This window comes from Aspergillus pseudodeflectus (assembly GCF_044049435.1).
Source record: "Aspergillus pseudodeflectus strain CBS 756.74 chromosome Unknown BJX68scaffold_13, whole genome shotgun sequence".
NCBI classification, from domain to species: domain Eukaryota; kingdom Fungi; phylum Ascomycota; class Eurotiomycetes; order Eurotiales; family Aspergillaceae; genus Aspergillus; species Aspergillus pseudodeflectus.
The window spans coordinates 625,068-651,701 of NW_027263789.1; the positions used below are offsets into that span (position 1 = coordinate 625,068).

The 26,634-nt window shown below is 49.6% G+C and overlaps 10 protein-coding genes across 10 annotated transcripts; 7 read left to right on the forward strand and 3 right to left on the reverse strand.

The window, feature by feature from the left end:
- The first annotated feature begins 1 nt into the window (after window position 1).
- Window positions 2-3,531, forward strand: BJX68DRAFT_46328 (uncharacterized protein). Its single transcript, XM_071049229.1, has 9 exons — window positions 2-621; window positions 755-800; window positions 920-1,073; window positions 1,122-1,332; window positions 1,385-1,961; window positions 2,020-2,196; window positions 2,256-2,515; window positions 2,567-3,216; window positions 3,265-3,531. Exons 1-9 carry the CDS (start codon window positions 488-490, stop codon window positions 3,315-3,317), a joined length of 2,262 nt encoding a protein of 753 aa, XP_070901095.1. The 5' UTR covers window positions 2-487; the 3' UTR covers window positions 3,318-3,531.
- BJX68DRAFT_46371 (uncharacterized protein) lies at window positions 3,482-6,582 on the reverse strand. The gene is made up of 5 exons (XM_071049230.1): window positions 6,334-6,582; window positions 4,392-6,242; window positions 4,261-4,340; window positions 4,045-4,194; window positions 3,482-3,988 (listed from the first exon to the last, which is right to left on the reverse strand). Exons 1-5 carry the CDS (start codon window positions 6,439-6,441, stop codon window positions 3,730-3,732), a joined length of 2,448 nt encoding a protein of 815 aa, XP_070901096.1. The 5' UTR covers window positions 6,442-6,582; the 3' UTR covers window positions 3,482-3,729.
- Window positions 6,583-6,768: 186 nt separating this feature from the next.
- spb1 (rRNA methyltransferase spb1) lies at window positions 6,769-9,493 on the forward strand. Its single transcript, XM_071039636.1, has 4 exons — window positions 6,769-6,863; window positions 6,925-7,074; window positions 7,132-8,773; window positions 8,832-9,493. Exons 1-4 carry the CDS (start codon window positions 6,846-6,848, stop codon window positions 9,386-9,388), a joined length of 2,367 nt encoding a protein of 788 aa, XP_070901097.1. The 5' UTR covers window positions 6,769-6,845; the 3' UTR covers window positions 9,389-9,493.
- A 14-nt stretch (window positions 9,494-9,507) lies between these two features.
- dot1 (histone methyltransferase DOT1) lies at window positions 9,508-11,630 on the forward strand. Its single transcript, XM_071049233.1, has 2 exons — window positions 9,508-10,325; window positions 10,390-11,630. Exons 1-2 carry the CDS (start codon window positions 9,781-9,783, stop codon window positions 11,366-11,368), a joined length of 1,524 nt encoding a protein of 507 aa, XP_070901098.1. The 5' UTR covers window positions 9,508-9,780; the 3' UTR covers window positions 11,369-11,630.
- Window positions 11,573-12,741, reverse strand: BJX68DRAFT_46529 (ATG16 family protein). Its single transcript, XM_071049232.1, has 4 exons — window positions 12,598-12,741; window positions 12,462-12,546; window positions 12,013-12,368; window positions 11,573-11,936 (listed from the first exon to the last, which is right to left on the reverse strand). Exons 2-4 carry the CDS (start codon window positions 12,544-12,546, stop codon window positions 11,778-11,780), a joined length of 600 nt encoding a protein of 199 aa, XP_070901099.1. The 5' UTR covers window positions 12,598-12,741; the 3' UTR covers window positions 11,573-11,777.
- Window positions 12,742-12,834: 93 nt separating this feature from the next.
- Window positions 12,835-14,262, forward strand: rab7 (Rab family GTPase YPT7). Its single transcript, XM_071039637.1, has 6 exons — window positions 12,835-13,067; window positions 13,132-13,185; window positions 13,258-13,353; window positions 13,410-13,589; window positions 13,648-13,795; window positions 13,847-14,262. Exons 1-6 carry the CDS (start codon window positions 13,038-13,040, stop codon window positions 13,957-13,959), a joined length of 621 nt encoding a protein of 206 aa, XP_070901100.1. The 5' UTR covers window positions 12,835-13,037; the 3' UTR covers window positions 13,960-14,262.
- A 140-nt stretch (window positions 14,263-14,402) lies between these two features.
- BJX68DRAFT_233566 (DMT family transporter) lies at window positions 14,403-16,433 on the forward strand. The gene is made up of 6 exons (XM_071039638.1): window positions 14,403-14,788; window positions 14,861-15,202; window positions 15,268-15,273; window positions 15,323-15,395; window positions 15,451-15,872; window positions 15,937-16,433. Exons 1-6 carry the CDS (start codon window positions 14,669-14,671, stop codon window positions 16,222-16,224), a joined length of 1,251 nt encoding a protein of 416 aa, XP_070901101.1. The 5' UTR covers window positions 14,403-14,668; the 3' UTR covers window positions 16,225-16,433.
- A 317-nt stretch (window positions 16,434-16,750) lies between these two features.
- BJX68DRAFT_46639 (PH domain-containing protein) lies at window positions 16,751-18,589 on the reverse strand. Its single transcript, XM_071049234.1, has 3 exons — window positions 18,025-18,589; window positions 17,207-17,956; window positions 16,751-17,135 (listed from the first exon to the last, which is right to left on the reverse strand). The coding sequence occupies exons 1-3, from the start codon at window positions 18,265-18,267 to the stop codon at window positions 16,914-16,916; spliced, it is 1,215 nt and encodes a 404-aa protein (XP_070901102.1). The 5' UTR covers window positions 18,268-18,589; the 3' UTR covers window positions 16,751-16,913.
- A 1,919-nt stretch (window positions 18,590-20,508) lies between these two features.
- BJX68DRAFT_233572 (glycosyltransferase family 15 protein) lies at window positions 20,509-23,363 on the forward strand. Its single transcript, XM_071039639.1, has 5 exons — window positions 20,509-21,326; window positions 21,381-21,782; window positions 21,838-21,924; window positions 21,979-22,369; window positions 22,427-23,363. The coding sequence occupies exons 1-5, from the start codon at window positions 21,055-21,057 to the stop codon at window positions 22,766-22,768; spliced, it is 1,494 nt and encodes a 497-aa protein (XP_070901103.1). The 5' UTR covers window positions 20,509-21,054; the 3' UTR covers window positions 22,769-23,363.
- On the forward strand, window positions 23,364-26,613 carry BJX68DRAFT_233574 (uncharacterized protein). The gene has a single exon (XM_071039640.1). The coding sequence runs from the start codon at window positions 23,820-23,822 to the stop codon at window positions 26,328-26,330; it is 2,511 nt and encodes an 836-aa protein (XP_070901104.1). The 5' UTR covers window positions 23,364-23,819; the 3' UTR covers window positions 26,331-26,613.
- Window positions 26,614-26,634: the final 21 nt, after the last annotated feature.

Genomic DNA, 26,634 nt, shown 5'->3' on the forward strand with positions numbered 1-26,634 from the left:
CACTTGAGCTTGGATTTAGTTTCCTTGTCTTCATACTAGTATCCCCAAGTCCTGGCAGGCTGGATGATCTTCCTTTTGGGGCTGCTTTGTGGTGACTGAGTCAACGCCACCGAACTTTGCTCTCAGGACCAAATCCCGAACCGTGGGCGTTCGGGATTTGGATCGGAAGCCAGCAAACCAACAATGGATGAATAAGCCCCCGTTTGGTCCCCCAGCGACTAACTAACGGGCGATCCACGCTCTATATCAGACCACTCTTCTGGGCCCTGGTTGTTTTTTAGTTCAGTTCCCCCGTGGCAGAGCTGAGGGGAGAGTCGATTATTGCCCGGTTTCCGCGCCCAGGAGCGATGCGCAGTCGAATCATTAGGTCGTGGACGACGGTAGCACGCTCTCCAAAGGCTGCATGACCGACCTGACGTCGAGTCCTGCCCACACGTACTCTTGTTCCATCTCAATCTGTTGACCGGGGCCTCGACCAGATTTCATCATGGTCTTGGAGCAATTTGAACACCAGATCAATCACAATGGTGCCTCAGCAGTTACACAATCTATGGCGTCGAGGCCCACTGTGGTCCGCAAGAAATTTGCAAAGCCCCCAGTCAAGGTAGCTTGTTTAGCTTGGTAAGGAACGCCATGGCTGCTATAGTTGTTGACCACCGGCTTATACCTCCAATGTCCGGGGGAAAGCTTGTTTTGAGCCCAAACTCACTTTGCTGGCCGACCTGATGAACCTCAACTAACTTGCCGATTATAGTCGTGCCTCGAGGACACGCTGTGATGGCCAGGATCCTTGCAATAACGTATGTTTCCTCCCTTTGGCCTCCTATCCCTCTTTCATCACATCTCTCCATCTCATGATCGTGGACAACCCTTGAGATCTGTTCAAGTTGTATACTGAGATCATCCTCTATTCATCAAGTGTCTCAGCAAGAAAAGGAAATGCTCCTATCTGCCCAGCAAGCGCGGGGGCCCAAGGCAAAAGAAAAAGCCTCCTGTTCTCGCAGAAGACACCGTTCGACAGGATGGCGTGAATCATCAAGCCATCGCACCTATTTCCCCGGACTTTGATGATTGTATGTCGAGTCAATTATCTCCTCTAAATTCAGCTAACTCAAAGATAGCGGCGGCGATATTCGGTCAGATCGATGTGCTTTCCGCCCCCGGCGCTGGACTGAGAAGCCTTGATTTCTCGTCTGATGTACAATCCATGTTTGCCGGGCTATTTGTCCCAAATGATGATTCCAGCTCACACGCACAAATGGAACCAACTCCGTCATCATCCAGTACATCGTTACAGACAGTAGTAAGGACCTACGGCAGTGAGCACCAAATGTAAGTTACACTCTATATGGCCCCACCCAGACAGTATTGACTGTGTATCCAGATTGAATGCCTACTATGACTTTGTTCACGACTACTTTCCAATCCTTCCGCCAAGAACAGCCCCTCCAATCGTTGATTATCCTCTAGAGGGCGCTGGCTCCTTTACAGAATCTCCATCCGAAGAGCCGGTGCTTGTATATCGCCCTCGCTCTCCGCTCAGCCTGGCAATCTCCGCCGTCTTAGCATTAGTGCCCCATCCGAATGACCCAGAGCCCTTATCGCCGAGTTCGATTATTCGACGCCGGACATATGCACACACGTTCGCGCAACTAGCCACTTCAAGCATTGAATCCGACTGTGAGCTTCATGCTTCGTCAACGAAAGCCTCGGAGGCCTTGTCAAATGCTCGTCCGCTTATTGATCGAGAGTCGTTCCATCCACAAGCCCCTGTGGAGTTAGAGAGCATTCTTGCACTACTAGTTCTTGCAGTCTATGAATACACGCAACGTGGAAACCTTTTGAAAATGAGACTACGTGCGGACCAAGCGTTAGCGATAGCACTAGATATGTCTCTACAGTCTCTAGGCGATGAGTATGATGGATTCGCGGAAGCTCGAAGAAGAGCATGGTGGATGACGGTATGGCCGTTTTACACCATGTTGCGTACACCCGCTAACTAGCGATGCCCATATATAGTATTACTGCGTCCTACAGGTTTCGATTGTGAGCACGACGGTAAGTTTCTGGCACATGTACCCCCTTAAGCTTTTTCCCGTTCTTCTGTTAACGCCTGATGACCGCCAGCCTCTTTCGATTATAGCAAACAACCCACAATTCACAACTCCATATCCACGATTTCCCGCTGACCCGGATGTAAGTTCAATCTCATTCTACACCTCGGCAAAATCACTGATAACTTCGTCGTGTCTCAGGGCTGGTCTGTCCTTATGCAATCACAACAAGTACTGGTCTCTGCAACTCAATATGTCATCGACCTTAAGGAATGCATTTCTACGAGGGCCGACATGAGCTACATCTACGAGCGCATGCAGCAGCTTGACGCCTGGGCTAGCAATGTGTTAGCACGGTCTAACGCACCGCCGCAACCTTCGCAACCTATTTTTAATGGGGCCATGACAGAACGTACTACCGCCCAGGGAATCCGGGCTATATCGAGGATAAAACTATCGAGGTTAGCTACCCATAAAATTTCCAGAAACCGCCATGCTAATGCTTTACCCAGCGCACAGATTAAAATTCATCGATTCCGGGCATTCTCAGATATTCCGATCTTCCTCAAAAAACATTGCGATTTGACCGTGGCCAATTCCATCAATTCGGTACCAAAAAGCGCTAGCAAGACCTCAGAGCGTTCCGAAGAGATTTCGAACATCGGCTGTTGCAGCAAGCTGGATCAGTTCCAGCAGCGTTCGCCGAGCGAGTACGCACCGTCATCCACGTCTTCTTTGCCCTCAAAATATCAAGCCTTACCCCAGTACTCATTCGTCAACGAGTTCCCATACAGCTGCCCGCATTCGGCAAGGGCTTGTCTGAAAGCATCATTGGTGATCTCGCAGATGTTTCAGAACTTACCTATACCACAGCCGCTCACTGAGTCCGGCACTCCACCACAAGTACTGCAACTGTTACCGCAAAACCAATATCCTCGGACAATGCCATCTTTTGCATGTTGCTTGATGCAGGGTAGCTATGCTTTGTTGATGGTTTATCACAAAACGAGGGTAGACAATCTCGTACTGCCGGGTTTGGGAAGTGCCCAGGCCAGTCATCCATCCAATCAGTTCAATGAAGAGTTCCGACAAGCGCTGGAACGAATAATCGCCGCTGTAACCAACTATGCCGTTTCTTCAGAGGCATTAAATGGGATGAAAGGTGAGCCTTCCGCGTAATAAATGAGATCACGGCTAATGACAAACACAGAGGAGATCGAGGGAGCATATCAGACGACGTTTGAGCAACCTACATATCTATAAGGGAACCTTTTTTATCATTGATTTTTCTTTATAAGCACATACTTCTCGGAGGGTCGGATGGAGCAAGGTAATGGGAGTTGAAAACTAAGTGGAAAGGGCCACTTGAACAATCAATTTCTTATATTGATGTTCGTTCCACGGCGATTATACCCACTTGACTACACACGATATATAATGACGGATGCACTTCATAATATTTATCTCCTCTCTCTTTCTCCTGAACTCACACAATTATATTTCAAGTCGCTACCCAGATAATCTATGCAGCCCCCTAGCCCCCTAAATTCATCCAGCTTGCACTGTTTCTCTATGTACGCTTAAGATGTACGCATATGAATAGAGAGGGAAAAAAAAAAAATAGATAACTCCCAAGAAAAGGCGCAGTGCGGTCTTAACCCGCGTGTGTGGTATATCAAAGCTTCGAACGTATGCCTTCTAATCGGAATTTCACGTCCTTGAGGACTTTGCTCGTTGGTTTCCAGTCGTCGAACTGTTTCAAGAGCTCTATGGTCTCATCGTATAGTTTGTGCCGCACGTGTTCTTCTTCTAAGAGGCCGCGCATTGCGAAAGGGAGGATGTATGGGTTTGCTGGTGGAGGTGGATGGATTCGTTTTAGATCAAGGGGGACATTGGAGACGGCAGATGTTTCGAGGGCGAATTCGATGGCGAGGCTGGATTTTTCTGTCAGTTAGTGTAAATTTTCAGAGCATCTTCGGGAAGGACGTACCGGTACACAGAATCGTCGTCGTAAAGTCGTGAGTGGCCATCTCCGGTGTAGAGACTCCCGGCTAATGGAGAACTTAGTTCTCGAATGAGGCCATGATCTGAAACACCGAGGTTCCGGAGCTTGAGTGCGAATCCAACTAGATGCGAGACGCTATTGAATAAAGCATGTTAACCAGCTGGTCTGACAGAGGTTCAAAAGTTGATATACTCGACTTACAAACTCGGTGCGTGTACTCTGCCATCAACGAAGACGGCTCGGTAGATATAAGGATGTGATACAGGAGAGAACAAGGACGACTAGGAAGTATGTAAGTCTGGTACTTCGCCGAGGAATATGGAAGAGATTACCTCTAAAGAAACGAGCTGATCATCGATGCTTCCGATATATGAGATGCGTACTCCAAAATCTATGCATGTCCTTAAAGCGGACTCGTAATCCTTTGAGACCTGGCTATAGGGCAAGGCGAATTCAAACAGTTCACCAGCAGAGCCACTGATCCATCGAGATCTGTAATCAGAGAAAGGTCCAAGATTCACTCCAGCCATTGCGCATATTCCGACTCGGTTGGCGTTGATACAGCCAAAGGCTATCAGTTTGGCGACTAGCATGACACCGACTGGTACGCCTTGGCTGTGGCATGCAAGCAGTATAAAATCGGCCTGGCGGATTTCTTCCATCCAGTTGAGGAGCAGTTTCCAAAGCAAGTCCACACGCTCTGCGATACGTCCTTCGCCTTCCAGGGCTATCTTCTCAATCTCGCAGGTATATCCGTGATCCCCAGTGTATTTATGGATGGCTTCCGCAGCCATATTCGAGAATCTGATTGAGGTACCAGTTGGTTGACCAAGCACTGTCCGTATTAGCGGAGCAGGAAAGTAGCCATGGACTCCTATTGCCAGCGCTTTCTTGATACGTTGAGTACAGGGCACCCTGTAGACATGCTGATTGCCGGGATCCTTGGTATAGTGCAAAAATCGACCAATCGACTGGAGTAATGTGGGACGGTCTTGTAGAGCAAAAGTATCTTCGAACCGAGGAAGGACTTGGTTGGGAATGATTTTCTGGAGTTGTTTTGAAGCAGTGGCTTCCACTGCAGCTGGAGGTGGCGCCTCAGGGCCGTCTGCGAGTTTTGTTACGGCAGTATCTGGCACTGATGAACCGCTAGGAGGGGCTTTTATCTTCACGCTTCCTTTGTTGATGACTTCTGTTTTTCGCTCTGGCCTGTTTTCCGGGCCAATTGGACGCTGCTCACTAGGAGAGTCCTCAGTTACAGTGGCTTGGGCAGCTTGGGCATTCTGCTCTCCACCACCTTCTGTAGCATCTTTGGGCGAGTCTCTATACCAAAAAGACCAAGCAGACGGTTTGGTGCTTGGGCCCCTGTTGGTAGGGATATCGCTCAACATTGGTACTTCATTGTCCTCGCTTGCATTAAAGTGCGCGGCATCGGTGGAAGAAGCGGGCGGAGCTTGCTCCTCTGCGTTTGAGGGTCGCTCATCCTTGGGCTCGGGCCCTTTAGACGAGGATGATTCGTACCACATCTCAAGCCAAGACCGTTTCTGAGACGTCGCGCAAACTTCCGTTACCAATGAAGGCTTGTCTTGCTGCTCGGGGACGGGTTCCGGCGATCTGGGCGAGTCGACGTGCTCCGATGGCCGCTCTACCGCAAGTGTCCCCGTTTCCGGCGGCTGATTTGGTTCTGAATTCGCAATTGGTTCGCTTGATACAGCCTTATCGCTCGTGAACGGTGCGTAAACCCATGAAAACCATCCACTAGGTGGTTGAGTTCCCACTGTAGATGGCTTGGTGTCAGAGTCCGCAAACTCGCCAGTCGCAATCGGCTGCGGATCCACCGAATTCTGCGTTTCTACCGCACCGCTGTCCTGGGGTATCTCTTTATCATCGGTCTCCCCTGGTGTAGGAGCAGGGTCCGGTTGAGGGTCCACTGCGGGGGTTGACGTGGAACCATCGGAAGCAATATTGATGCAGGTTGTTGTAGCGTCAGCGGGCAATGATCTCGATGATGCGCCCGCTCTTTTCGTGAGTTGGAGGGAAGGATGTCGTTGTTGCTTGGGGGAATCTAGTTTTAGAGTAGATACAGTAGCGAAGTTGGATGGGCTGGGCTTGGTCATCGAAATGCTCTCACGGGCAACCTCGGTAACAGGGGCCGCTTTTGAAGGCCAAACACTAGTAGGGTACCACTTTACACAAGGCATTAGAATTGTTGGATTGATGACGCACAAGCATCGTTATAGCGACCTGGGGAATGAAAAAAAAAGGCTACAAACTTACCAGGCTCCTCTGTGTGCTGGACCGTTGGTTTGGGGAAGAGATAGTCGATTCAGAATCTGGGCCTGGCGGGCTAGGCTTTACTCTCTTGCGAGAACCCGTAGACGCCATGGACGCTGGAATAAGAACATCACCAAGACGGGGCTGCAACAGGTGGGATAAAGAGGGTTTATGATAAGAAGTGAGACAGAAATCAGCGATAACAACTCAGCGACAAAGGCTTCGGCGCCATCGATTGCCAGGTCATTGTTGGGGTCTGGCCCAACGGCTGATATCACTCGACGTCACATGTTACAGGCACCCTCTCACCTCACCGCCTTTAATGCCTGAGGCCTCAAATGAGCCACTGTGACTGAAAGGGAAAATTGTGGGGCACGAACTTTGAGCGGGATCCAGACGCCGATAACTTTTTTTTCTCCAGCATAAATTTGGAGTCTGACAAGACCCCGTCCCTGTCAACCCAACCTGTCGCCCCGGAGTATTGTCGAGTGTCTCTCGACTGCCGGTATAGAAAGATGGCGATCCAGAAAAAGGTATACTTATCTGGAAAAATCCTCTAATCTTGGCAAAAGCATTGGACTAACTTTTGTGTAGCACGGTAAAGGTCGTTTGGATAAATGGTATCGCCTGGCAAAGGAGAAGGGGTACCGAGCAAGAGCGGCATTCAAATTGGTCCAGCTGAATAAAAAGTATGGTTTTCTGGAAAAGAGTAAAGTTCTGTTGGATCTGTGCGCGGCACCAGGTGTAAGTACATTGGACGATTTTCGCTTCACTTGCAAAAGATGCTGACGGCTGGATAAGTCATGGTGTCAAGTTGCTGCAGAATGCATGCCCACACAAAGTCTTATTGTCGGCGTTGATCTTGCCCCGATAAAACCCATCCCCCGAGTGATTACCTTCCAACAAGATATTACGACTGAGAAATGCCGCGCCACGATAAGACAACATTTGAAGCACTGGAAAGCGGACACTGTTCTGCATGATGGAGCGCCTAACGTTGGTACTGCCTGGGTTCAGGATGCGTTCTCTCAAGCAGAACTGGTGCTGCAGTCCTTGAAGCTTGCCACGGAGTTTTTGACTGAAGGCGGTACTTTCGTGACAAAGGTTTTTCGATCCAAAGATTATAATCCTCTTCTCTGGGTTTTCAAGCAGCTGTTCTCGTCCGTCGAAGCCACGAAACCCCCCTCCTCCCGAAACGTCTCCGCCGAAATCTTCGTTGTCTGCCGCGGATTCAAAGCACCGAAGCGAATGGACCCCAAATTCCTCGATCCCAGGCACGTGTTTGCAGAACTTTCGGATCCTACTCCGAATAACGAAGCCAAAGTGTTCAACCCTGAGAAGAAGAAGCGTAAGCGAGAGGGTTACGAGGAAGGCGATTGGACACAGTTCAAGGAGGTACCGGTGACAGAGTTTATCAACACCACCGATCCGATCGCAATTCTCGGCTCGGTCAACAAACTGAGCTTTCAAGCACCACCTGGGGGAGATCTAGCGCTGGCCACGTTGGACCGATTGCCTGAAACCACAGCTGAAATCCGGAACTGCTGCGAGGATCTGAAAGTTTTGGGAAAGAAAGAGTTCAGAAATCTCCTCAAATGGCGTCTCAAGGTCCGGGAGAAGTTCGGTCTGGTCGTGAAGAAGGGACAATCCAAGACCGAAGAGGCTGAAGAGGTGGCCGAGATCGCGCCTATGGATGAAGAGCTTGCGATCCAGGAAGAGCTCCTTCGACTTAGGGACAAAGAAAGTGCAATCAAGAAGAAGGAAAGGCGGAAGGAAAACGAGAAGAAGCGCAAAGATATTGTTCGAATGCAGATGCACATGACGACGCCTATGGATATCGGAATGGAACAATTGGGCCCCAATGGAGACGAATCAACTTTTTCACTCAAGCGCATCGAGCGAGCTGGAGCAAAGGATGTCATTGCAGCAGGCAAGGAAGCAACGATCGAAAGCGAGACCGAAGAGTCGGAATCAGAGTGGGAAGACGCCGACAGTGACGAAGAAGATCGCCTGGAAAGAGAACTTGACTCCCTGTACGAGCAATATCAAGATCGCAGAGAAGAAAAGGACTCGAAATTGCGAGCGAAGAAGGCCCGCAAGGACTACGAAGCCGAGGAGTGGGAAGGATTCTCTGGATCGGATAAAGAAGAGAGCGACGAAGAGCTTGATGACGCCCAGCCCGGAGCATCGACCGTCCCCACCAACGGGGCCCTCTCCAACAATGCTGCGTTGTTTTTCGACCAGGACATCTTCCAGGGCCTAGAAGGCATCGACGACGAAGAGGATGAAGAGGGCACTCCTACGAAAGAGGAGCAAACTAGCAGCAAATCCGTTGCTAAAGAGCGCAAGTCCAAGGAAAAGAATACCACCAAACCCTCTGAGGACTCTTCGGACGACGATTATGAAGAAACCGACGAACCGCGCAAAAAGAATGGACAGCTTGGTGAGTAACGTTCGAGGAATCCACATGGAAAGAGTCAATTACTGATATACTATCATAGACATCGATATTATTACTGCAGAAGCTATGGCTCTGGCCCAACAGATGGCTACTGGAGAGAAGAAATCGCATGACGTGGTTGATGACGGGTTCAACCGATATGCCTTCCGAGACGTTGACGGTCTCCCGGACTGGTTCCTGGACGATGAGGGCAAGCACAGTAAACCTCTACGGCCGATCACAAAGGAAGCCGCAGCTGCGATTCAGGAGAAATTACGCGCTATCAACGCTCGACCGATCAAGAAGGTAATGGAGGCCAAGGGTCGCAAGAAGTTCAAGGCAGCACAGAAGATAGAGAAACTCCGCAAGAAGTCGGCACTACTTGCCGACGACGAGAACCTGAGCGAGAGGGATAAGGCGCAGGCTATTGCAAGATTGATGAGCAGAGCCGCCAAGAAGAAGCCCAAGCAGAACGTGAAGGTTGTTGTTGCCAAGGGAGGCAATCGGGGCATCTCTGGTCGTCCCAAGGGAGTCAAGGGCAAGTACAAGATCGTGGATGCCAGGATGAAGAAGGACGTGCGGGCACAGAAGCGGCTGGCGAAGAAGAAGCAGAAATAATCTGTGTCATGTACATATAGACCGACGATACCCAAAATATAATGCCGGTAGACAGAACGATACTGACCCAGAGCCATGGGAGTGGATTATGACTAACCCGCAGTGGCGAAGACTTATTCGATCGTCGGCCGGCTGCTTCCTTTCTGACCCCATCGAATCTCACAGCGACCTGGCTTGGGTTTTTTGCAGCTGCTCACGCTCTCTTTTACCGTGTTCTCTCGTTTCTTTTGCGCCTTGTCGTACATATGATATTACTAGTATATTAGCTTTCCGAGTTGCCCCTCCTTTCTTTTCCATGTCTATATTTTCAACTTTCTTTTCTTTGTGATCTTTTATTCGCCGTTCCATCCTCTACTACACTATACCCAAACTCAAATCGCTACCCCTCCCCGATGGGATTCTTTGACCACCTCCAGAAACGAGGAGGCTTTTCTCTCCAGGCAAAGAAACCCCAGATTCGCCAGGTAGTCCAGACGCGCCCCGCTCCTCCTTCACGATCATCATCGCAACCTTCAAACAGACCGACGCCGCGACCAGTCCCCGCCGAGTCACAGAGGAAGACTCGAGATTTCCTCAGCACATCCGCCTCGGGGGAGAGGGACTATTCGTCAAAGCGGCGGCTAACGCCGTTGCGAAATCGAAAGCGACCTACTCCTGAGCAACGGCTCTCCAGTGACGATGACGACGGAAGTGACACAGACACCTCTTTTGATATTCGCAAGCGCGCGAGGACAGGGGATAGCTCCGAACCTGATTATGGCAGGAGGCTGCGTTCACTGAAGGCGTTTTCAGGGGATGGAACCAGGGCACTTCCTATGGTGCACGCTGCGAAGCTCACTTCTGGCGACAAGGCGGCAAAGTTCAGCCCAGCGTTCGGTAGTACAGGCCAGCGAGCAGAGATTCTCCTACAGTATCCCAGTGCGACGCCGAAGGAAAGGTGTGGCTGATCACATTCCTCCGTGACATCTAAATACCCGTGGCTAATTCAATACATTTTCTAGATACGAACTCGTGGTTCCCCGCGACAACGACGAATTCAAGCCCCTCGACGATATTGTGCAAGTAATAGAAACTGTTTGCCAACATTACATATTCGAGGACAACGAAGAAGATATGAAGGAATTCAACGATGAATCTTCTGGAATCAAGCGAAAAGTACGACGGGCGCTCATTCGCGGTTCCGAGACTGAGTTTCGCGAATCTGTCGCCGAATATAATGATGCCATTCAGCGCTTGCGGCGAAATGGCAGCATTGCGAAAAAACTGGATGCGACCCATAAACTCAGTTTACCCCACGTGGAACGCATTTTGACGCAAATCTACTCCCGCACCGTATCGCCGCGAGTCGAGTCCCTTCGACAGTACGAGAATGGAACGGACAATGTCTACGGAGAACTTCTTCCTCGTTTCATCAGTACCATCTTCAAGGAGACCGGGCTGAAATCTAACCATGTTTTTGTCGACCTCGGGTCCGGTGTCGGAAATGTAGTTCTGCAGGCAGCCTTGGAAATAGGCTGCGAGAGCTGGGGTTGTGAGATGATGGACAATGCCTGCGACCTCGCAGAGCTCCAACAAGCCGAATTCAGGGCAAGATGCCGGCTATGGGGCATCGCGCCCGGTAAAACGCAGCTAGTGCGCGGTGACTTTCTCAACGAACAGAGTATCATCGACGTTTTGAAACGGGCGGACGTGATCCTGATCAACAATCAAGCTTTTACCCCACAACTCAATAATGAGTTGATCAATCATTTTTTGGATATGAAGGAGGGATGTCAGATCGTATCTCTCAAATCTTTTGTTCCTGCAGGTCACCAGATCCAGTCCCGAAATCTGAATTCGCCCATCAATCTTTTGAAGGTAAAGAAGAGGGAGTATTGGTCCAACAGCGTCAGCTGGACCGATGTTGGCGGTGACTATTTCATAGCGACGAAAGACAGCTCGAAGCTCAAACGCTTTGTGGAAGACCAAGGTTTATCATAAACTTTGGAGCCCTCAAATACTATCTTGGACAGACACTTATTCGATGCTTGGCTGCCCCCATTTGGTACATATATTTGTCCTTCTGTACAAAGTTTCTTCGATTCTCTTTCTCAGGGCGGGGTTTTGGGTACGTTTTGACTACATAAACAGATATCACTACTAGCACGCATATAGATATACCCTGTACTATTCTCCCATACTCGCAGGCGTTCCTATTCTACTCCGAAGTACAAGAAAACTTCCATGTACCACCTACTACACTACTATATACGACGGTGTCCGAAGAGTCCTGCAATACATGACCTGGCGTATGCCTCAGACATGGCATTTTTTTGAAGACCAGGCTCGACTTACAAGGATTATGGGCGAGACAAGGGGTTAACATACACTTTGTCAAAGGTACAGATAGTTACGAGAACTTGGACGCATTATTCATGGCATCGGCCTCCTTGCCCATTCTAGCCATCCATCGATCGACCAGTTCCTGATTCTCCTTCTGCAGCCGGTCCGTCCGCGCTTCAGCCATGTTAAGTTGGAGATTCAATGTTGCCAGCTCGTCTTGGAAATCCTGCAGCCAGCAAGGCTGGTTAATGTCTGTACAGGCAAATGGCTGGCTGGCTAGTAAAGCGAATACGTTCACATACCTCCAGCAGCTTAGCCTTCCCTCGCAGTTCCTCCTCACGATCTTTTAATCGGAGTTGCAAATGTGTAATTTCCCCTTCCATGGAAGTCATCTTCCTCCCATCATAGTTGCTTCGTTTCCGCAGCCTCTCCAGGTCCGTAGTCGCCCGCGCAAGTCGTTCTTGAAGCTCTGTACGGGACCGTTGCGCTTCGGCAAGGTCTGTTCGGGTTGAAGTCAAGAGGTCCTGCGGGGAAGGTCCAGACGTCAAGATTAATTGTTTCTTTGAGTCGGTGGTTGGAGTAGAGGGTGTGGATTTCTGGGTAGGGTTCTTGTTGTCAGGTGCGGTTGCTGCTGCTGTTCGATCAGCGAGCTTTGTGTCTGGCGGGGAGGCCGGTCAATGATAAATCACATATCACATATACACAGGATAAAATGGGATCAAGGGAGATGGAAAGAGGAAAGAGTCCGTACAAGCATTGTAGACAGCAGCATTGGCTTTCTCGCGGCGATCTCTCGCAGCCAAAGCCGCGGCGTACTCCTCCCTCCAGTGGGCCATCTGAGGGCAACGATAAGCGGGTCATCAGACACAGTGCGTATTCATAAATACATTGTATCAGAAGGGATTGAAGAAGAATCTTGGGATCGCGCAAGGATATCGGAGTATCTCAGCTACCTCTGAGGGGATGACCGCGTGCGACAGGACATGCTGTTTCCTGAGAGATGATGATGAGCAAACAATGCTTAGCTCTTGCCGCAGCGGCGCGGCCCCTCATTGATATCTGATACTACTACTCCGTAGACGGGCACGAGCGGCTCCGAGCACACCGCCCGTCACACGGGTCATGCATCATCGAAGTGCTGCGGAGCAAGTCCCAACTACTCCTCACCATCCGACTCCAACTCTTGATAGAGCTCTTCCATACATTGTCGCTCTCTATCATCTTCAAGGGACATTCCGGAGACTCTTATCTATACTCGAGCGTCGACCGATCCTCTTCTCATTCTCACTTGTACACATTCCTTCCCACTCCAGCCACAGCTACAGCCATGTCGTCACGGAAGAAGGTGATGCTCAAGGTACAATCCTCCGCCCTCCCCCATAGTGTTGTCTTTGACCATCGCTAACTCATGATCTGTCCAGATCATTATTCTAGGAGATAGTGGTGTCGGAAAAACCAGTTTAATGAACCAATATGTTCGTGGCCCTACTCGCCGCCGACCGGGTCTTTATTGTCACATCTCGTGCTAACGCCGGATTCCCGAATAGGTCAACAAGAAGTTCAGCGCAAGTTACAAGGCAACGATTGGTGCCGATTTTCTCACGAAGGAAGTCCTGGTTGATGACCGAGTCGTAACGATGCAGGCATGACCCCCAAGAAGCAGCGTTGACGAGCACCAGTTGACCTCTTATCGATATAGATTTGGGATACCGCCGGGCAAGAACGTTTCCAGTCTTTGGGCGTTGCTTTCTACCGGGGAGCTGACTGCTGTGTTCTTGTGTATGATGTGAACAATTCCAAAAGTTTTGAGGCACTTGACAGTTGGCGCGACGAGTTCCTCATCCAAGCTAGCCCTCGTGACCCGGAGAGCTTCCCATTTGTGAGTAGATGAAACATTTCCAGAACTGTTGTTAGCTTGGGCTAATTCTGCTCTTCAGGTCGTGATCGGCAACAAGATTGATGTGGAGGAGAGCAAGCGCATGATTTCTTCTAAACGAGCCATGACATTTTGCCAGTCCAAGGGGAACATCCCATACTTTGAAACCAGCGCAAAGGAGGCTGTCAATGTTGAACAGGCCTTTGAAGGTAAGATTTGCCGGCATATGGTATGCTAACAGAGGCTGACAAGGAAACCAGTCATTGCTCGGAGCGCTCTCGCCCAGGAAGAGTCGGAAGAATATGGCGGCGCTGACTACACAGACCCGATCAATATCCACGATAACAGCGAACGTGACGGATGCGCCTGCTGATACCGTATCTTGTCTGATGATAAATTGCTCGATTGCCCGAGTCTAACGGCCTCTCCTTTGTGTGTAGAGAATCGCGGTTTCAGTCCCCTCCGCAAGCTTAAAGGAAGTTGCATTCCTATCCTTGAGCATTAATCTTATATATCCAACCTTGGGCGTTTCGCGTGTAACACATTCGCCTTTTGCTCATTTGTGCTGGTTCGCATCAAGATATCTTTTCTGATTTGCTTCTTGTTGTTTTACCTCCGCGGGCATACTTTGTGATTTTAGGAGTCTGGAATCTTATTGCTTCACCAATGAAATAAATATTCCTCTTGATGTTCCTAGGACCGAATATCTTCTGACCTGTCATGTTTTTTGATGGGGTGCCCGTAGTCGGCCTCGTGACCTCCGCGGGGATGTCAAGTGGAGCCTGGAGGCCGGAGATCTCACGCCTTGACTTCATTGCTTAACCTATCCCGATCTAGCCCTGGCTCAACCTGCTCAAGAGCTCAGCCGGCCATAAACATCGATAGTATAACGCCTGCGATGTGCTCGACAGCTGGCTACTAGAATCACCGATGGTATGCGCTTCAATCTGCGCTCCTTGAATGGCCTCAAGGTCACGCACACCATCCCAACCGATAACGCCATTCCCCCCACGCTTACGCCAACACTCTATCTCAACTCTCTGTCTGACACTTGAGGAAGCTCGAAACTGCCGGACACTCCAATGGAGGATTCGTCAAACGGACGGGGATCCATACTGGCTGGCGCCGCGAGGAGGACCCTAGGCATCTGCCTGCTGCTGATTGTAGTGATTCTGTGGACTGCGTCGAATTTTCTGGCCAGCGTATGCCCTTCCTTTTTCCTATCGTTGGCCTTCAAGTAACAGGAATGACCCTAATATCCTCCCCTAAACCAGACTATCTTTGCCGACGATACGTATTCCAAGCCATTCTTCGTGACATACCTCAACACGTCGCTTTTCATCCTTCCTTTCTTCACGATAGTCTTGAGCCGGCTCTGGGGTCTATTCCGTGCAGGGAAACTATACCAGGTCCAGTCCTTTGAGAGTTTGTTGCAGCAGCTTGACTCGCAATACTCGGATGCTGAGTCCGAGCGGATACTCGGCCATGGAGCGGATGGGCCTGAAAGTGAAGGTCCAGAAAGATGGAGCACTGTCAGATTACCAAAGGAGCATGAAAACCAGAAACTAGGTCTGAAGGCGACAGCGAAACTGAGTTTCCACTTTTGTTTGTTATGGGTGAGTTTCTGAATCAGGGCTTTTATGTTTCCTAGGCTTATTGAACTTGACTAACGTGCTTACAGTTTACCGTAAGTTGTTTAGATCGATTTCGGTCCAACACCACTGACGGTGCGATAGGCAAACTATTTCTCAATGGCTTGTCTCCAGTTTACAACTGTAGGGAGCACAACCATATTGACGTCCACTAGTGGTACGTGACGATGTACCAGTTCTATGGCACGTTGAGTTGCTCATTTATTTCCCAGGTGTATGGACCCTGATATTCGGCGCCATGATCGGAGTCGAAAGATTCACCGTCCGTAAACTTGTCGGCGTTATTGCTTCCCTAACAGGAATCTTCCTCATATCCCGCGTCGATTTGTCCTTGGCAGACAACACCTCTCTCCCATCAAGCGACGGAGGCGGCCGCACATTTCCTCCCAAAACTCCCGGCGAGATCGCCCTGGGAGATGCCATGGCCGCCTTCAGCGCCATCATGTACGGAGTCTACACAATTGTCCTCAAACGACAAGTCGGCGACGAGTCCCGCGTCAACATGCAGCTCTTCTTCGGCCTCGTGGGTTTCTTCAACATGTTCCTGCTCTGGCCGGGCTTCATTATTCTGCATCTTACCGGTGCTGAACCCTTTGCAATGCCTGACACCAGCCGTGTTTGGATCATTATCCTTGTATGTCCTACATATTCCACCTGCTCTCCTCCTTCATCCTGTTATCGTCGTTAACAAGCACCAGGTAAACGCACTCTCTTCCCTCTTATCAGACATCTGCTGGGCCTACGCAATGCTCCTAACCTCCCCACTCGTCGTAACGGTTGGCCTTAGCCTTACGATTCCACTATCCCTAGTCGGCCAAATCTTCCTACAGGGACAATACGCCACGCCGCTGTATTGGGTCGGGGCTACAGTTGTGTTCCTGTCATTCGTGGTTGTCAATCATGAAAGCCAGGATAATGGAAGTGAGGGTGCTGTCAGGCCGAGAGGGAGGTATGATGCTGTTGCTGGGGATGAGAGAGAGGATTAGATAAGATTATACTAGGTGATAGCATCTGCATCTGGCCTTTATTTTCTGTATGAGTCATGCTCGTTGTTTTCCTTCTCAACCGGGGTTCTTTCGCATGGCGTTTGGAGAATTTGGAACTGTTTCAACATGGTTCCTTTTTAGAATATAGTTTATATTAAGGCATAGAAGCAAGATACCGGCGTCAATATTAAATGTGATCTTGAAACGATACAAGTATCATACAATGTAAGGTCCAAGAAAGCTTGATATAAAGTAGGTAGTCGTCGCTCAGGCGCATACCCGCCGCCCTAGACGCCGGATATAAAGTATCGAAAAGAAAAAAAGGAAAGAGGGTATAATACGCGCCAACAAAGAACGTGGGCATTATTATAAATCAAGTAAGTAGTATAATGGTTACCTGTAACCATTATACTGTACTATACAATCCAAAGGTAGTCAGTGAATAAGAAGAAAGAGGCCAAGTGGAGCATGTCGTGAAGAATGTCGGGGTATGTATATATCTGAGAGAAGAGGGAAGGAAAAGATGAAGGGGGTGAGAAGAAAGAAAGTAGGGTATGTAGATGTCGTGGTCGAAAGATAGGAGATATGAGATAGAGAGTGAGAAGTGTGTAGGGGGAAAAAAATGGGTGTGTCTGTGTGTGGTTAAGTTTCGGACTTTTGAGGGGAAGATTAGACCTGGAAATGGAGTTCTATGATGTCCCAGACGGGTTCTCCTTTTTCTTCCGCCCGACAAGGATGCTCTTCAGAGCACCGAGCCATTTTGTGAGAGACTCTTCATCGGAAGTGCATAATCGATATATCTTCTCTTCTGCAATGATCTGAAGACAAAATTTCTTAGAACGGGACACGGGATCTACCTCGGTGGCGTCGAAGATTTGCTCCATTGGGATGATTTTGACGGCCGAATATTCCTTGATTATGGTTAGAGTATATTCTAAGGATCAAGCAGTAAATAGGCAAGAACTGCTCAGCAATGACATACCTGTTCGTTCTTATAAAACGCAAGGCTCTTTGCCCGCAGCACAACCCATAATCGTTTCCAGTGCCGCACACCACCCTTGACTTTGAGACACTGGAGATAACCATTGCAAATGACCCTTTCCGGGTCGCGCAAGGCGGATAGTTCATGGTTCTTGCTTCCTTCCCGCGGAAGCGGAGATGGTTGACTCGCCGGCGCAGACGAAGAAAAGTCTTGGAACGAGGGCCTTGACCTGGACTGAACGCTCGCATTGCTCCCAGGCCCATCTGACCATTCAGAATACGACGTAACATCATTTGCAGAGTATTCCTGGGGAGCCATAAGCCGCCTTGATCGTACTGTAGAAGGCAGCTCCCGACCAAATTCAGGAGAGCTTGCCCTCTCCGGGCATTCATTATCTGAGTGATCTGTGGTTTCATAGATGCGCTGCTTATTTGGAACCGAGGTATCGCGCTTTTTAGACAGTGCAAAAAGAGCCTCCTCATCTTCGTTTATACGGCTCTCGGCGCGTATCCGCTCAATCCAATCTTCCATATCTTTGTCCGACAACGCTTGGAAACGGTAGTTCTTGGATCCCGTAAATATTGCGAAGACATTTTGCCGGGAGGATCGGTGGGATTTGATAGGAGCGACGGCAGTGACCTCGGATAGTGATATGGACGCTCGAAGTCGAGTCGCTTCTTCATCCTTGTAGACTGATAATAGATTCGGGCGTAGAACGAGATATGCAGGCTTCCAAAAGGCTCTGAATACCTAAAATGAGCTTCATTAGTATGAATCTCAGGTGAAGCGCGAAACTTGGCGCAGGCAAGGAGACGAACATGTTTTGGCTTCACGCGGCGGTTTACTTTCTGGGACTTCAAGACTCGGTCGAACTCAAAACTTCCATTTTCATTGACAGGCGAAAAAGTATCTAAGTTGACGTGGCCATTGCGAAAAGCTGCAGGATGTTGAACTGGCGTGAGAAAGGGCTGCTGCACCGTCCCATCAGGGAGATGAATCGCGGGGGTATTGGCGTGCCCCTCGAAGGCCAAGGGGCCCGGCGCTGAAAGCGTTTGGCTCATGTTGTCGCCGAGCTGTACTGTGTTCTATACCGTCCTCAAGTTACAGAAAAAATTGCCCGACGTCCAGAAGACAAGGTGGGAGAAATCTGGCGCTAATAGATCCCCAGACTGTACAGGCGCGCATCTGGGCGAACAGGAAAGCATTGGAAGCTGACCTCCATATATAGCAGATGGCGGCCTAGGCGACTCTGAGGGATTGGCAGGCAGATTCAACAAGAATGCTTCTGGCTAGCAAGTCAAGTCCGCAGGCAGGCACAGAGGCTGTGTCGGGGGAGAGTACTGGGTGACGACCACTCCTGAGTCCTGGCGATGGGGTGTCGGCGCCTGCTTTTGCAGGTGTCGATCATTGGCGGCCCATGTGCTGGCTCGACCGCATCCATATGTAAGTCCCCATCAAGAACCCACGGAAACGCTGCACGGCGAATCTTTGAGTAGAAGAAAGCTATCAGGAAAGCAATACACCTCTTCAGAACCTACCTAGCACGACAGGCTCACAATAATCAGGCCCAAGGCAAGCACTTTTTTGACGACCCTTCTTGCTCCCACGGTCAAGGTCTATACTCGATTGAATATAGTATGAATTAGCTCCCGGGGCTAGGCTATATCTGGTTCAGGCCTGCAAGCGCACGTGAGGGAAAGATTAATATGATTATTATGTATGTATGGACTCGCTCTGAAGGGTCAACTCGAAAAGGCACAAAATCCTCTTCGTCCCACCATACAAACCTTTTGAGGCCATCCATGTCGAACGTCATCAATAGGTTAGGACTTGGTTCTCTAGATGAACCATTGAGCCCCGAACTAAATCACCGTTATGCTTGTCTATCTGTTTCCAGTGTCAATACTGGTACAGTAGTGCACCGGATAGATGTCACCAGCGCAGTTACATCTTCGTTAACTAGTAGGAGTACGTAGCAGAGATCAAGCTATAGATTGCGATCACCTGCCGTACTCCCCAGCGGCCGGTACCGAACGGGCTTCCTTAAGGTTTTCACTTTGCTCCCTCGAGGCACGTATGCACGAGGCGTGTGCATACATATTTCGAGTTACGTCCCCTGCTTGCAGTGTGTAAGTACTCTATTCCTAGAAGTTCGAGTACCAATACAACGCAATGAAGTCTCGAGCAAGCATTGAAGCACACAAAGGGCAAATATTTACTCACACTACGCCCCAAGTGTAGCCCTTTTGGTCACAGGCCATTGATCGTCTTATCGTTGGCTAAATAGGAGCCAAATATACAACTAATCACGTGAACAGGCCCTTCGATTTCAGGGTTTCCTACTAGTAATCATCTCTCAATACAACTAGTATTGTACTACTTTCAAAAATGATCCTTGACAGTACCATACGAGAGTGCGATCCAAAGTCCCTGAGCCGAGTCCAGGCTCAAGAGTCAACAGCCAGCCGAAGACCTAAAATTAAATCTTGTTGATGCCAACAATGAAAAGGAGAAGTGTCCTCCAACCATGTTGCTGCGAAAGAAAAAAAAAAAAAAAAAAAAAAGGACGTAATGTGGCTTTATATTGAATGGTTTTACTGATCTTGCCTCTGAATAAGAATGAAATTCCTAGTACATACCTATAATATCATGAGGCGTGTATCTACTCCGTTGACTATAGATAGCGCAATGGTGTCAGTGTGTCACTCCCACTGTCTGTGCCCATGATTGACACTACTGGGCTTGCAACGACCAAGACAAAGTAGACACGATCGAAGCTTGAAATGAGCCAATCAATCGACAAATAATACCACAATCTACAGAGACTGGACATTCATCAGGATGTCGGTGCCGAGCACAGATTTAGAGTTCTCTCGCTGTCATAGGATGTTCATCGACCCAGCAATGCAAGTTCCAACTCAGAGCAAGTGAATTATTTGTTATCAACTATTGACAGAGGCGGGTCAGGGGAACGCTTTCTGGGTAGTTTGTTTGATGGCAACGTGTTGTTAAGCTTCAGGCCCCGAGGTCTTTGAAGGAAAGGATGTCAGGGGTTTCGGGGCCACAAGCATAGAAAAACTTGAAGGGTATCATCAATATGTCTACTCCGTAGAAATGCGGATTATCAGGTTCCTAATCTCAAGCCTACTACTTCTCTACTCAGTATGTAGGAGAGAACTTGCTTTCCATGGCGAATCGATCTTCCGGTAAGCCAGCCGTACCATACTTGGAGAGCCGCCTCTCCCGGTTAGTACTAGGAGTAAAATTAATAATTTACCAATTTACCAGGCTGCTGACGCGCTCCTTACGCTTGGCGAAACCTACCACTCATCCCCATCCCCAAAATCATCCTTCTAGCCTTCATTTCATCGGATGTCTCCCGCCGCTTCTCGGTCTTTGACCTAGCCTGACCCTTTTTCTCATCCCGATTGATGATCTGGTCGGCATCTCTCCTTTCCTCGGCCTCTTTGCTAAGGACAACACCCTCCGGCGTTGCTCTCAACGCACCCTCCGTCCACCTCCGTCCGGTCGACTGAATTGCAGAGAAAGGAGGCTTGCCCTCCGGCCGCTCGTTAATCGCTCTCGCTCGCGCATAATTTTTTCACCCTATCTCTTCGTTAATAACCATACTCATCGTGTCTTCGTTGTCGCCGTCCAACCGACTCGCCTCCAATTCTCCCCGTTGCTCGCGTGCGGCCGGTTTTTGACTCGGGTGGGAATATTTCAAAAGACCTGCGAATTGACTGTGCAACGCTGCCGACTTTGGGCAGGTGCCCTTCTGTGTTGATTGGCTTTTATTGGTATTTCGGCCTCGCGTGAGCGGACGCAACGTGGGCATTCTTGCACCCATGGGCCTTGTTCAACGAGTTGGAAAATGGTTGCCCTCAGCGCCGAGTCTTCCTATTGATGACTCGTCCTCGGAAAAAGGACGCAAATTTCCCAGATTTGCATTCTTCAGGCGCAGGATACGGTTGAAGGGCAACTCTTCCATTTCCATTCCCCTGGGTTTCGTTTTATTATTCCCATGCATTGTAATAGTTCTCATTTTGCTGCTATTTGTACGACATCCCGCCTCCCCTGGGGGCATCTTAATACCCGCGGGCACGCCGCCGTCTATAAGGTATGTGGTAGCTATTCACAACTTGAAGCATGTTATCGTTGACCCGCTTCATAGAAAAATAAGTGAGAGATATGACAAGGTATTTGCCACAGGCTGCCTACCCGTTGACAAGACGGATGGTCCTCGAGCAAATGCGGCTTTTGTTGTGCTGGCAAGAAACAAGGAGATTGACGGCGTTATCCAGTCGATCAAGTCGATCGAACGGCACTTCAACCGCTGGTATCATTACCCATACGTGTTTTTGAACGACGCCGATTTCGATGATGCATTTATGGATACAGTCAAGAACTACACAAGCGCTCCTGTGGAGTTTGGGAAAATTGACGAGACGATGTGGGGGTTCCCTAGTTGGGTTGACCACGAGGTTGCCAAAGAAGGCATTCGGAAACAAGGAGACGCTGCGATCATGTATGGAGGCATGGAGAGTTACCATCACATGTGTCGATTCTATTCCGGGTATGGCTGAACTAATACCCTGATCTCAGTGAAACTGTTGCTAACTACCACTTAGATTCTTCTACAAGCATCCTCTCCTCTTGAAGTATGAGTGGTACTGGCGTCTGGAGCCCGAGATCAAGTACTTTTGTGACATCACCTAGTATGCATTTCATTCCATTCAATATCTCGACCGGCTTGTACTCACCAATTACAGTGACCCCTTTATCAAAATGGCCGAAGCCAACAAGACCTATGGTTTTACAATCGCTGTCAAGGAACTCCGCGAAACCGTCCCCAATATCTTCCGCTATGCATCGGCCTACAAGCGGAAGAAGAATATCAAATCTCAAGGATTGTGGGAAATGTTCTTGGAACCCATCGAGGAAAAACCAGAAGAGCCTTCAGACAACCTTCCCGAGGAGATTCTCATCACCGAGCCAGGCGAGAAGAATGAAATTGACCCCGAGACCATGGAGGGTGAAAGCTACAATATGTGCCATTTCTGGAGTAACTTTGAGATTGCACGATTGGATTTCTTCCGGAGCAAGGAGTACGAGGATTTCTTTGAGATGATGGACAGAAGCGGCGGTTTCTGGATGGAGAGAGTGAGTGCCCTCCCGTATTCTCCTCTTCCTTTCTCTGATAACTGACAAAAACAATAGTGGGGTGATGCGCCCATCCATTCGCTCGCCGCTGGTATCCTTTTGTCTCCGAGCGACATCCATTATTTCCGCGATTTCGGTTACCGCCATACCACGATCCAACATTGCCCTGCCAATGCTCCCGCCCGACAACTACCGCGCATCCCGTACCTAGAAATGACGACCGAGGATGAGAAGGAGCGCATTGAAGAGGATGAATATTGGGCCACGCCAGACCCCGTCAAGGAGAATGGTGTTGGCTGCAGATGCAGATGTGACACAGACATTGTGGATGTTGAAGGCAAACAAGGCAGCTGTCTTGCAGAGTGGGTGGAAGTTGCTGGCGGCTGGGCATCTCCATAGACACGGCTTGCCCATTTAATTCGTTGTATAATCTTCACGTCTTCGATTCCGTACGTACTTGTTCGACTATGAGCATCACTCGGGTCGTCCTTGGAGTTTATTCTTTTTGTTTTGCTTGAGCCTCCATGTTATGTTGGCTGTGGGGTTGTGGGCGGGCGTTTTACGGATCTGACGACTTCTTCTGTGGAAGATGGCGTGGCCATTATCATCAATATCGACACTCATCTAGCGTGCTTTGTATCTTTCATTTGGAGATTCCGACTGTCTCTTCGACCACAAGCTCTGGAAATGGGGTGTGGCGGGATAGAGAGTATAGTATAGTATCATACGAGCCTCAACATCTGGATATATGGGAAAGATACAGCGTATACCAAGTGTCCGCCAGGGGACGGGGGCCGATCACCCAAGATTAATAAATCGTCTGTATGTACGTACTACTGCTGCTGCACTTTTTCCCAGCCTGCTCTGAATTGGAATTGGAACAAACCCGAAAGTTCATCTAGCATCAGCTTTTCTTGAGCTTCGGCCACCAGTCAACCACAGGCTCTCGTCATGTGCCCCGCGCTGGGTAACCCGTGGACTCTCATCCGTGATCATTAGTCTGCATGCATCATCCATCTCCTTATCTCTCCCCTTCTCTCTCAGTCAACATCTGTTGGTTTCAACTGAAAACAACAGGTTCGGAAGTACAGAACAAAGTTCACGAGGTCATCCCTCGAGAAACGACGTAAGTCACTCTTTCTCTTTATCACTACTGCTGGCCCCAAAGCATGGCCTGACTCGCCTTCCGCCTGGGGCAGAACCTATCCTCCCCTCCCCCACTCCAGCAACGCCGCCTAGGCTGTCATCAGGCATCTGCCATTAGGCTGAGTTTGTCGAAAGAAAGCCACGAACGAAGCCCCGAGTTATAACTTTCTTCTGCTGGCCGTGTTTCTTTCTCAGCGTTTATCTTTGAGCAAAGTCGAATGTGCTTGACCTGAAGCTCTCCGCCCCGCTGTCCTCCATCTGACCCGCTTTGATCTGCGTTCCATGGCATTTACTCTTCGGCGGTATGGCTGACTCTTCAGAGCCTCCCTCCAGGGGCCCCCGTACAGCCTCAAGCACATCACATTTCCAGTATCCGACCCTGCCTCCCTTGAGTGCGTCAGTCGAGGAGTGGTTATCTCGCTCAAGACCGATCAGTATGACGTCAACGTTCCCCATAGATCCTCCACAACGGTCTCTCAGTGAGAGCTGGGCAACACTGAGTGCATCTGATGTACACTCCGAAGACGAAGCTCCCTCTGAGCAGACTGATGTTGGATCCTTGATTGACACAAGCGGTCCGGAGGATGTCGCAAGCCTCGATGAACGGTATAGCAGTAACGATGACATGGATGGGAACTACGACGAGGGTCTTGATAATGAGGACTACGACTCTAGGAGCGACGTCTCCGAGGTTCAAGACCTACGACCCATGTTTCCTCAGTTGGGATGCTCCATCGATGACAGCAATCTCACCACTCAAACCGCCTTTCGCCAGTCCATCGAGTCCATCGAATTCGTCGAGCCCGACAACTGGCCTGAGATCGAAAGGGTGCAATTAAAGCATACGATCCGGTTGATTGATGGCCCAGAGATGGCTGAACTTGTGGACAATTTTCCGTCCTACTTGGAAGACTCGACCTTGATGGCTACTGTTCAACAAACGATGACAAAGAAAAGCATAGACACAGATAAGCCGTTTCGTGTTCTATACATCGGAAGCTCCGAGTTCCGTGGTATAATACTCGACAAGCTCGGCGACGTCCTTGTCTCAAGCACATCCAGTGGTTTCGAAAGTAGTTCGACAGAATCGTCAAGATATCATGTGGTTCCCACCTCGTTCGGCGCAGGTGCTGTTCCTAATTTTGCTGAGCTTCTCCCGATCCATTTCCAACTCATCGTGGACGAATGCCTCGAGGCCACCTCAGAGTCCCACGTTGACAGACCCCGAACCATTAACTTGAAGTTCAAGAATCGTCCTTTATGCACATCTCTCTGGACAGGGACCGAATATGGTATCTCCTCCTCGGCAGATTGGGCACTACCCGATGTAGCCATTCTATTCCTGTCTACACTTGACACAACTACAGCTATGGATACCCAACGGCTGGCGCGTATGTTCATGGAGAGACATGGCGTACCAACAATGGTCATCTCCGAGAAACCTCTTTGGAAGATGTCCAGAGAGCCGATTCCTGTCAACCATCATAGTCTACACATGTGCCTGGAATCGCGCCATTCTCCTACTGGAAAAACTGCGGTTCTGAAGCGTTACCCTATCGATCTGAACACCTTTGAGAGCATATCTCCAAGCCAGCTCAATAAGAATCTGGCCTCGTTGACGAGGATTTATCCCCGAGAAAACTTTACATCCACCACGGAAGCTTTCAAGGCATCCCAGAAGAAGCCGTTGCTGAGTCTCAAGGGCTATACAAAGAAGATTCTCCCTTTGCCTTGTTTACGGAATGATACCGAGCTAGCGTTTGTCTTGCGTCTCATCGTCATCGCTGTGTTGTCCATCAGTCTAGGACACATAGCCCTAGAGGCCACTGCAGTTTTCCTTTCAAGCTTCGTTGCCCGGTCAGTCGTCTCCAACCAGATATCCCCCGTTTCAAGCGCTCCTACTACCCATGTCACTCCAACGGCAGGCTTGAAGCAGACTGCTCTGTCGGTATTGCCGTCAACGTCTAGTGATGTCCTGGCAGCCCACAGTTTATCGCAGCTTGGCAGTCTAATGGGCGGGGCACTTTCAAACTCTGAGGTGTCGAGGCCGACAGAAAGTTTCGAGATCCAGGTTGTCGGGGATTGCCATCTTGTCATCAAGCCTCCTAGCCAGCATATAGCTGCAGGGAGACAGCCGAAATTTAGTGTTCAAGTCAGTCGACGTGGCCAACCCCTCCAGTATGAGCTTTCCAAACTGTTTGAAGGAGTATACTCTCTCAAGCTTGACCGCGAAGAGTCCTACGGCTTGGTTAACGTTACCATCACCACTCTTTCCAAGCCTCCGACGGTACAGGTTGTGCCAGTAGATTTGGGTATACCGTGGCTAAAAATCGCAAACTGGAAACGTGCTGCGCATGCCATTTCAACGCATCTATCTCGCGACTTGGGTACCGCACAAACAGGATTATCGGAAGCGTACGGTCGGATAACTACTGATCTCCAGATCATTATGGGAGACGTAGTCAGACGAGCTCATTTGCTTCGGCAGGAAGCGAACCTGCTCAGGCGAAATCCGTTACAGCTTTCGATCGATACAGGGGAGGCCTTCTTTTCAACCTCGAAACAAATTTCCGAAATTTTCAAGCGCTCCGCCGTGCAGTCCTTCATATCAGCAGCCTCCGTGCTCCAGTACCAGACCAAATCGGTGAACGACGAAGCTAGACATTTCGTAAGTGGCACATGGAACAAAATCAACGCCGGTGCACAACGCCTTGACCCTGGGGCGATGATGGAGCACGTCCGAAACGCGCGAAAGTCCAAAACCCTAGACATAGCTCAGAAGAGAGCGAGACGCTTGATGAGAGGGAATTTATAAGAGCCCTGAAATGTTGGATAGAGCTATCAGCGGAAATGATACGCCCTTGTCCAGCGCGTGAACTTGAATGCCATGTCCCCTCCTCTATATCAATATGCCGACTTGCATGTTTGATCTTTCTCTCCGTTTCTTCTTCACTCGCTGTCGTCTCTGACTTTGCACGGTTTGGGTTGGCTTGGTCTCATATGGGTGGTTTCCTCTCTCATGGACGGATGCGTCGGGGGTTTCTTGCAGGATATGCTGGCTTATGTAACAATGAATAATGAAAGAACTTTTCCCACCAGCCATCTTCCCCGTATATATA

What these genes read in the sequence shown, in the direction of transcription:
- BJX68DRAFT_46529 (XM_071049232.1), bottom strand. Translation starts at nt 12,546, where the DNA reads ATGGCCCACTGGAGGGAGGAGTACGCCGCGGCTTTGGCTGCGAGAGAT. An exon ending in TGCTGCTGTCTACAATGCTT is followed by an intron (nt 12,369 to 12,461) that starts GTACGGACTCTT and finishes CCTCCCCGCCAG; the next exon opens with ACACAAAGCTCGCTGATCGA. An exon ending in GGAAGGCTAAGCTGCTGGAG is followed by an intron (nt 11,937 to 12,012) that starts GTATGTGAACGT and finishes TGCTGGCTGCAG; the next exon opens with GATTTCCAAGACGAGCTGGC.
- BJX68DRAFT_46639 (XM_071049234.1), bottom strand. Translation starts at nt 18,267, where the DNA reads ATGAGCCAAACGCTTTCAGCGCCGGGCCCCTTGGCCTTCGAGGGGCAC. An exon ending in GCCGCGTGAAGCCAAAACAT is followed by an intron (nt 17,957 to 18,024) that starts GTTCGTCTCCTT and finishes AGCTCATTTTAG; the next exon opens with GTATTCAGAGCCTTTTGGAA. An exon ending in CGTTTTATAAGAACGAACAG is followed by an intron (nt 17,136 to 17,206) that starts GTATGTCATTGC and finishes ACCATAATCAAG; the next exon opens with GAATATTCGGCCGTCAAAAT.
- dot1 (XM_071049233.1), top strand. Translation starts at nt 9,781, where the DNA reads ATGGGATTCTTTGACCACCTCCAGAAACGAGGAGGCTTTTCTCTCCAG. An exon ending in AGTGCGACGCCGAAGGAAAG is followed by an intron (nt 10,326 to 10,389) that starts GTGTGGCTGATC and finishes TACATTTTCTAG; the next exon opens with ATACGAACTCGTGGTTCCCC.
- BJX68DRAFT_46371 (XM_071049230.1), bottom strand. Translation starts at nt 6,441, where the DNA reads ATGGCGTCTACGGGTTCTCGCAAGAGAGTAAAGCCTAGCCCGCCAGGC. An exon ending in AGAGTACACGCACCGAGTTT is followed by an intron (nt 4,195 to 4,260) that starts GTAAGTCGAGTA and finishes TTTATTCAATAG; the next exon opens with CGTCTCGCATCTAGTTGGAT. An exon ending in GACGACGATTCTGTGTACCG is followed by an intron (nt 3,989 to 4,044) that starts GTACGTCCTTCC and finishes AGAAAAATCCAG; the next exon opens with CCTCGCCATCGAATTCGCCC.
- BJX68DRAFT_233572 (XM_071039639.1), top strand. Translation starts at nt 21,055, where the DNA reads ATGGGCCTTGTTCAACGAGTTGGAAAATGGTTGCCCTCAGCGCCGAGT. An exon ending in TACTTTTGTGACATCACCTA is followed by an intron (nt 21,925 to 21,978) that starts GTATGCATTTCA and finishes CACCAATTACAG; the next exon opens with TGACCCCTTTATCAAAATGG. An exon ending in GCGGTTTCTGGATGGAGAGA is followed by an intron (nt 22,370 to 22,426) that starts GTGAGTGCCCTC and finishes CAAAAACAATAG; the next exon opens with TGGGGTGATGCGCCCATCCA.
- BJX68DRAFT_233574 (XM_071039640.1), top strand. Translation starts at nt 23,820, where the DNA reads ATGGCTGACTCTTCAGAGCCTCCCTCCAGGGGCCCCCGTACAGCCTCA.
- BJX68DRAFT_46328 (XM_071049229.1), top strand. Translation starts at nt 488, where the DNA reads ATGGTCTTGGAGCAATTTGAACACCAGATCAATCACAATGGTGCCTCA. An exon ending in AAGGTAGCTTGTTTAGCTTG is followed by an intron (nt 622 to 754) that starts GTAAGGAACGCC and finishes TGCCGATTATAG; the next exon opens with TCGTGCCTCGAGGACACGCT. An exon ending in GATTTCCCGCTGACCCGGAT is followed by an intron (nt 2,197 to 2,255) that starts GTAAGTTCAATC and finishes GTCGTGTCTCAG; the next exon opens with GGCTGGTCTGTCCTTATGCA.
- rab7 (XM_071039637.1), top strand. Translation starts at nt 13,038, where the DNA reads ATGTCGTCACGGAAGAAGGTGATGCTCAAG. An exon ending in GGAAGAAGGTGATGCTCAAG is followed by an intron (nt 13,068 to 13,131) that starts GTACAATCCTCC and finishes TGATCTGTCCAG; the next exon opens with ATCATTATTCTAGGAGATAG. An exon ending in ACCGAGTCGTAACGATGCAG is followed by an intron (nt 13,354 to 13,409) that starts GCATGACCCCCA and finishes TTATCGATATAG; the next exon opens with ATTTGGGATACCGCCGGGCA.
- BJX68DRAFT_233566 (XM_071039638.1), top strand. Translation starts at nt 14,669, where the DNA reads ATGGAGGATTCGTCAAACGGACGGGGATCCATACTGGCTGGCGCCGCG. An exon ending in CATATTGACGTCCACTAGTG is followed by an intron (nt 15,396 to 15,450) that starts GTACGTGACGAT and finishes TTTATTTCCCAG; the next exon opens with GTGTATGGACCCTGATATTC. An exon ending in GTGTTTGGATCATTATCCTT is followed by an intron (nt 15,873 to 15,936) that starts GTATGTCCTACA and finishes AACAAGCACCAG; the next exon opens with GTAAACGCACTCTCTTCCCT.
- spb1 (XM_071039636.1), top strand. An exon ending in ATCTGTGCGCGGCACCAGGT is followed by an intron (nt 7,075 to 7,131) that starts GTAAGTACATTG and finishes CGGCTGGATAAG; the next exon opens with TCATGGTGTCAAGTTGCTGC. An exon ending in CAAAAAGAATGGACAGCTTG is followed by an intron (nt 8,774 to 8,831) that starts GTGAGTAACGTT and finishes ATACTATCATAG; the next exon opens with ACATCGATATTATTACTGCA.